This window comes from Sinocyclocheilus anshuiensis, unplaced genomic scaffold (assembly GCF_001515605.1).
Source record: "Sinocyclocheilus anshuiensis isolate Anshui unplaced genomic scaffold, SAMN03320099.WGS_v1.1 scaffold140, whole genome shotgun sequence".
Classification (NCBI taxonomy): Eukaryota; Metazoa; Chordata; class Actinopteri; order Cypriniformes; family Cyprinidae; genus Sinocyclocheilus; species Sinocyclocheilus anshuiensis.
In genome coordinates this window covers 206,167-214,028 of record NW_015554147.1, presented here as the reverse complement: position 1 = coordinate 214,028, position 7,862 = coordinate 206,167, and the positions used below count along the sequence as shown (strand labels likewise).

At 38.0% G+C, this 7,862-nt stretch overlaps 1 protein-coding gene across 8 annotated transcripts in view; it reads right to left on the bottom strand.

The window, feature by feature from the left end:
* The window catches only part of LOC107670612 (nectin-1-like), a 249,801-nt gene extending 242,292 nt beyond the window's left edge, over positions 1–7,509 (bottom strand). For all 8 annotated transcript variants that reach the window (XM_016463255.1, XM_016463260.1, XM_016463256.1 and 5 more), the window contains exon 1: positions 6,750–7,509. In XM_016463255.1, the coding sequence (XP_016318741.1) occupies positions 6,750–6,804 (55 nt within the window). In that variant the 5' untranslated portion in view covers positions 6,805–7,509. The remainder of the gene's footprint in view (positions 1–6,749) is intronic.
* Positions 7,510–7,862: the final 353 nt, after the last annotated feature.

The window sequence follows — 7,862 nt, the reverse complement described above, 5'->3', positions numbered from 1 at the left end:
TCACAAACAATGAAAAAGAAACAGCAAGTAACAATTAATTAAACATGAACTTTTGAAGATTTTTTTACAACTTAAAAAAAAAACTTTTTTACAGTGTAGTTTTACAAAAAAACAAAAAACAAAAAGGCAAGCAGACGTAATATGCATCTCTACTCCTTGAATACATTTTTACAACATAAATAATAATATTTTAAATGGATTGGACTTAATAAACACTGATTATCATATTTTATTTTACATATCATATTTTAAATATTAAAATAAAATCCAAAAAAGCAATTTTGAAAACAATGCATGTTTTTATTTGATTTTATTTGATTAACTTCAAGGTTTGTGTGATGCCTTGGACAATGGGGGTCACCATCAGGATGAGAAATTATAATCATGACCAATTTTTGCCAAATCCTGGACTTGACCTGATCTACCAATAATGACAGAAATCTAGCACCTAACACCTCACACAGCACTTTTTTATCATTTTCAGCTCTTCAAATCTAAACCAGCTCTTTTCCAGTGAATCTGAAGAACTCAAAAGTATTGCCACTGACAAACAGTAATGTCCTCCTATAAAACCTCACCTTTGCGACCATATTCTCATTATGATAGAGGACTGGTGGCAAGTACCCATCGACAAAACTATAACACAGAACTGCAAGCACAGCCAACTAAAGTGACGTATTTTGAGTGATGTTTTTATTGTGATCTCTTTCATTTGTGCAGACAATGTATTCTGCTCACTGAAGCCGAGTGGATTGAGTATGCTGCTGCTGTTTTGGCACAGTCAATTTCATCTTGAGCACCGCTGTGGACTACGGTTCATGTTAATAGCTTTTCTACGCTGTTAATTTCAGGAGTGGCTGGGCAGACCCCATAGATCACTGCTGCTTGATGATGAGGGGTACACGATAACCTGCTCTCTCACCTGTAAATCACACCTTACTTTGTTTTAAACTGCAGTAATTAAAAGCTGTATTTACCCAGATAACAATACAAGTGGCTCTGTTGTCTCATAGGGACATTTTAAGGCAGCATACTAACTGAAATTGACCCTCCTAAGTGAATGATCAGGACATCTCTGCATAAAAGTGCATGGGAGATTGAACGTACAACTGAGTTTGAGCATTAGCATGCTGCCATCCTAACAATGTGATACCTTAATAATAAACTGCAAAAAGGTTGGGTAAAATAGTCTACTGAACTTTTTTAAGTGATTTTTCAATAATGAATTAATTTTATGCATACCTACACATTGCCATATTGGTCAAAATGCATATGTGTGATGCTTCCTTTGGCTAAAAAAAAGTATCTAAGAATGCAACATAATTATATTTTGGAACAGCCTTCGTGTTGGGAGCTCACCTATGATACCTTAAAACCGTGTCTACAAAGGTTTTAAAATAGAGCCAGCATCTTTGCCAAGTCTGCAGCATTTGAATAGAGCAAACAGATGCATTTGATAACTAGGCCTACATTTCAGCACAAGATCGTGAAAGAGAATGTTTAATACTGAACAAGGCCATTTTCAATTAAATACAATCACAGTTTGCATAGAACATATGAAATCAAGGTTACTGGGAGAAATAACACAATTCTCTTAGTAGAATAATAAATAAATAAAGCTGCCATTTTATGCATTTAAAATGCATGACTAAACTCCAGTTCAATGAATGGGCACACTGACTAATGAAATCAATAAACAGAAAGTGGCTTTTTAATGCACCTCATTGTTAAACACCATCAAAGAAAAACGGTTATATGTGTTAAACGGCATCAAAGCGTGACTGCAGCTGCTAAAACCCAAACCATTTCAGTTCACACTTGTGTAATATATTCTGATGTGAACTGAAAATGGTTTAAAACAGTATGGGAATCATGTTAAAGCGAGTAACCTAATGCAAAAGTAATGAACGTTTTACTTGGGAATAAAACAGATTTTCAACACATTTGCAAATACAATTGAGGAGTGTTAACCATCTGTCTGAATTTACCCTAGTTTATCATGGGTGGAACCAGTGATGGTTTTACACCCCCACACACACACACACACACACACAGTTGTCTGCCATTTAAGCCATCTATTGTCGGGGTCACAACAGCTTGTATATCACTTAGACCTTCAAAGAAGCCTGACATTAATAGGCTCACCTTTTGACCTCAAAGTGAATGACTGAATTCCTGTCGTTGCACATAAAGAAAAGCGTAAAGCCAGTTGACGTGAAAGAGAGCCGAGGTTTTGCAGCAAACAATGTATATTTCCCCTTGCTGAACTCTTTTACGAATTTGTAATCTTCCTCGTGCACATCCGTGAAAGACCCCGGGCGATCTGATATTGCTCATCGCAACAATTTAGAGAGTGTTGGCAAAACTCACAAATTAAAAATGCCACTCGGTTATGGCTTTCACAGTCAATGGGATAATCAAAACATGCAAGGGGGGGAATATCACAAGATGTTCTTCTCCTCTCTCTTGATTGAACCACTTCAAACGAAATTCAAACATGATTCCTCCAGCCAAGAAAATAATCCTGATCTTTTACATGAACCACAGGATCATCTCTACACAAATCAGGCAAGACTTTGTGATCAAAGAGCAGAACGCACAGAATCAGCTGTCATGCTCTGTGGAAAGGAGACTCATGGGTAACAAGGCCAACCGGGTATTTGTTCCATTCTGTGACATTCTGGTTTGTAAAATATTAAAGTCAACCTAAAATCAGAATGGACCCTATTTACTTTTTTAACATTACATCACATTATTTCAATGAAAAGAAAAATAAAGAAATTACTGTTCTTTTTGACTGACATTACAAATTTGTCTAAAAAAAGAAAAGAAAATTTAATCAGTTCTTGATCAGCAATTCACCAACTGATTGATGTTGAAAACTGCCATTTGTATTTGCATCAATCATTAAGTGAATTTCATGAAAATAAAAATGCACTGGCATGTATATTGTACATATTTTATATATACATTTAACTGATAAACCACCTTTCATATTGTACATGCAATAGCTGAAAGTGCTTTACAAAAAGCATTTTTGGCATTCAGCCATTTTTCTACCCTCGGATTAACTCGACTGATTGCGACACGCACTCACAAACCACTTTCCTGGGTATTTCACCTTGAACCAGCCCTCTTAGTAAAATTGATGTTTGTGGTGGGTTCAAATAATTAAGGTATAGATCAGAGCTCCTCCGTGAAGTGCTCCTTAAATCGGGCCAAACCATGATGAATGCCTATATCTGAAGCGCTAAAAAGTTTTCCATTCTGTAAATAGAAAAAGTATTGCTAAAAAGGTATCACAGGAGGAAATGATGATTTACGAATCAATGATGGTTCACCAAACACTGGAGGTTAGAAGGAATTATCCGTATGGCAGCTGTTTTACTCTAAATGGAGAGCTGTAAGTTATGTAATCACTATCAAAGGCAGAGTCCATTCCATTACTCTTCTCTTCCAACTTTTTTGCTTTGTTGAATGAATTTTAGCCACAAAGAAGATTTAGATGTGTTTCCTTGAAGAGAACCATCACGTTAAAGTGGAAGAGCCCTATAAACGAAGTAAAATGGACAGTTCACCCAAAATCATTTACTCACCATCATGTCATTCCAAACCTCCATGACTTGCATGTGGAACACAAAGAAAGTAAGCCGTACATCTTCGGAAAAGCACAAGGATCAGTAAATCATGACAGGATCGTCATTTTTTGGGTGAACAGTCCTTTTAAAAAAGACTTGCGAGTTCATAAAGCGTCAATCTATTGATTGATCTGGCCTAGTGCTGAGCCATTTCAGACATTATCAATAGATCAGCACACCCGATTGATTACTCAGGCTGCATTACAACCAACAGGATGCAAATTGCCCTATTAATAGATTAGTCTGGCGGGTTACAACTTGGCAAAAAAGGGGGCGTGAATCTCAAAGCAGATAACATTATAAATTACGACACGTCTGACCATGCTTTTCAATGGAAGAGCCTTGGGCATCGAATCACAGCAAGCAGAACTGCATCCACATAATTCATTACGCTTCATTATTTTACTCGACTTTGAAGCAGCGTTAAGCATTCAGCTGTATGTGTAGCTGCACGTGTTTGCAAACGCAGACGAGGGCAGCCCTGCTAGCTCTGACATGTACATACACGTAGAGTTGATTTATGCTGAGTGATTGCTTTGTTTCAGAAGGAGAAACAATAACCAGATGTCTTCTAAGACCCCCATTCCAGCTGTTAATTGCATGGCAAGTGTCTAGTAAACACTGCACAGAGGCGAACAAAGAGGGATGTGTTCAGTACGCCCGGGTTGTGTATATCATTTAGATTTGCAAGGTGTCTTGTCAACAGGGCATGCTTGGGTTTGTTTGCTCAAGGATCTTGTCTGAACGGATCTTTGCAACTTTTTGTATGCTCCCATTTATTGCCCTGGGATTTTATTCTGTACGACTTTGAAGTCTTAAATTATAGCCTGGGAAGAAATTAATAGTTCTATGCATGTCATTAATGTCAATATTTTGCTCTGTTAGGTTAACAGTCATTGCTAATGGTGGGAAACGCAAGCCAAAGAATTCTTTCGGAAGTCATCCCTTACCCACAGGAACAAATGCTCAAATTTGCTGACTCTTTTAATACTGTGTGCAACCATCGACAATTCCGCATGGGCAGAATTCCACATCTAGATCCTGCATCATCTTCTCATGCAATTTTAGATCACATGACAAAAGTCTACAGGAACTGAATCTGAAAGCAGCCTTAGAGACGCACAAACATTTGGCCACCGTGTGGTTCTGTTTCTGGAGTCACGCCAAAGGCAACATGTTCAAGCTAAGATATTTGCAACTGTACAAGGTGCCATATATTACACAAAGCTTAGCGATAAAATCATCTCTTTATGGTAAGGGCGAGGAATTCAGTGAGCCTTGCACAGCTTTTTAGCAAAGCATTCTATCACTACAAAGAGCAGCAGTACACTGAGAAGCAACATTTCATTGCTTATGAATGTTTCAATCAAGTCTCAGGCTTGTCTTCATCAATTAAGAGTGAAAAAGGGAGATGATACAGGGAAGATTCACCAAGTGAAAGGAGGTTCAAGGGTTATAACATAAGCCTTTCACACAGCTGACCCCAAACAGCTGTTTTGACTGGCTTAGCTTCTTCTATAGAGCCTCTGGGGGCAGGCCAAAGATGCGCTTTAAGACCAGCCAATACATCAGACGGTTTGTTTACAACATCAGAGGTCAGCAGTGAAGTATTGATTGGAAAATATACTCTCAAGAGCAGTTTATTAAAAGACACCTAACACTAGTCAGGGACTCAGGGGAACGCACATGAATTTAATAATCTTGCAGATAAAGGAACAGGATGATTTTAAAAAGGGAACTGTGTGTTTCAATCAGGTTTTTGTGTCACTCCATGTGATGCATTTGTTTCACAGGAAAGAAAATGCAGGTAGAGGGGATGAATGAGGGAGAGCAGCTTCTCTGATCTTCATAGAGGAGTCACACATATATCAATCACAGACACATATATCAATCACAGACAAAGCAAGTGCTTTAATCTGACATTCAAGTGAAAGCTCACTAATTGCAACCAATTCTTGACTAGAACATTAGCTGCAGTAACAATATGAACCATATTAATTGCCAGCACTAATTGGTTATTACTAAAAAAAATGAAAAATAGAATGTTAATAACTAGAATGTTGAGTCATTGAGTCAAAAAATGTGTCAAATGCAGCTATATGCATCCCAAATGTTAAAATATTTTTTTTGTTTGCAACTTGACAATGATTTCTGTCATTTCTATTCAATTTTTAACTTGAGTTTAAAAAAAGTTAAATTGGTCGCTTTTTTTCAGTGTTAGACCAATGACGACAAATAAAGGTGATTTAAATATAATAATACCCCCAAATATTAATAATATCCATTTACTACCTATATAAGAAATAATAATAAAACATTATGCCAAAGTTTATTTTTATAGTTTACAGACACCAAGAGGTGCATTCAAGTCATTTTTTGTATGAACTGCATTTCTTGAAGTATTTTTAATGTCTTGAAAAAAGAACAATTCTAGACAATAAATAAATAACCATCACATCAGTGCTGACCCATGATATATATTTTCATTTGTTCAGGTATTTATTTATTTATTCTCAAATAGTAAACACCTGACACAAAATGTTTAATATAATAATAAATGCAGCAGGTATTTCATTATCAATTTGTATGATTCATCTCTACGGGTGACATGATCCGTCTCCATCCACTCATTTGACATCTGGCGTCAAATGATACAGACACAGACAGACAGACAGACAGACATATGGTAGACAGATAGATAGACAGATAGATAGATAGATAGATAGATAGATAGATAGATAAATAATCAATTTTATATGTAAACATGGATATCATTTATTTCTTGAAAACTAATTTACTCATCGTTCTCTTCCCTTATAAGATATTACCTGAGCTCTCCAATAACTCACAACTAACAAGCAGCACACATATTCTAGCGCAGCATCACTATCGCCATCTGCCTGCATCTTATGCTTTCACGTGTTCACTTCGAGTTCATTTATCTTAATTATGGCAACGCTGTAGCCTATCATCAGAGGGTTTAGTTTAACTTTACACAGTTATGAACCATGCATAGATCTGTTGAGTTTTTTAGAGCCGCCTGATCTGACGAATGAGAAAAAGCGCATATTTGACTAAAGGAACATCCTTCAATTGAGCTCATGGACTTACCTGGAGCGTTTAACGCGACCAGCAGGACTATCCAAAAAGTCGCCAACATCACCATCTCGCTTCACGCCTTGCGCCAAATATCCGATCTGATATCGCGATCTGCAAAGAGCGATCCGGTGATTTATGCAACTTCAACACACTCCACCTCTGTCCACCCTTCACTATATGACAGAAAGTCAGCTGTTACTAAAACTGCATTCAGTGCAACGTCTGCAGAAGAGTTTAGTACAGCCAGGAATCGAGATCAAATCCAAAAACCGAATAAGATGCTCATCGACTCTCTGGTTCTGCAGATGAAAAGTCCGCTCGACGAGGCGGATAAGAAGCAGATCAATTCAGGGATCCCGCATCCCAAGCGTTGAATCCAGTGCGGCTGTTCAACTCCCTCAAAACAAAAGCTTAATAACAGTGCCCGGAATAACGGGGCGTTTAATGCATCTGATCCGTTTGCTCCACAATACAAGTATGTATAATAAGATTCTCTGTACTTGTTTGCGCAGTAGTAACCAGAATATGTCCTAGAAGTCCCAACGGTCCCGGTCTGTTCCCTCAATTTGGGAGTCTCGGGATTATCAGATTATTTTTGTTGGGTGCTGAAGATGTTTCAGCGGACGTGAAATCCGTTCCGAGTAATTTTTTTTCCCCCGAGAAAATGGACTGATTCTCCAGAATATGGCAACAATGCCGTGGTTTGGCGCACTTCGGGCACTGCTGCCACAACCTGAACTGTTCTAGTGTAGCTGATACAAGCGCGAGGAGAGATCCGAATCAGGGTGACGTTAGAAAAGGGCGGGGCTTCCACGATCTTGAAACGCGAGTAGGAGGATTTAGTCCATTGTTGCCATGTCCGCTTATAATAAGCGGCTCTGTGCTTGTTTTAGCTTGTAAGTATGGTAAACTGCAGTATTTGTGGATTATTTCCAGAACACACGTTCCTGAGGTTTGCTGGTACACTAATAGCAGCTGTCAAATACCCACTGACTGTTTTAGTCACAGTCTAAAACCCACATTTTAAGGGTGTTCACACTGACAGTGATTTGCAGAGAGACCAAACAACTTACTGGACATCATTCATATTCAGTGAGAGTTGGCGATTTCCGGTGATGCGACTGA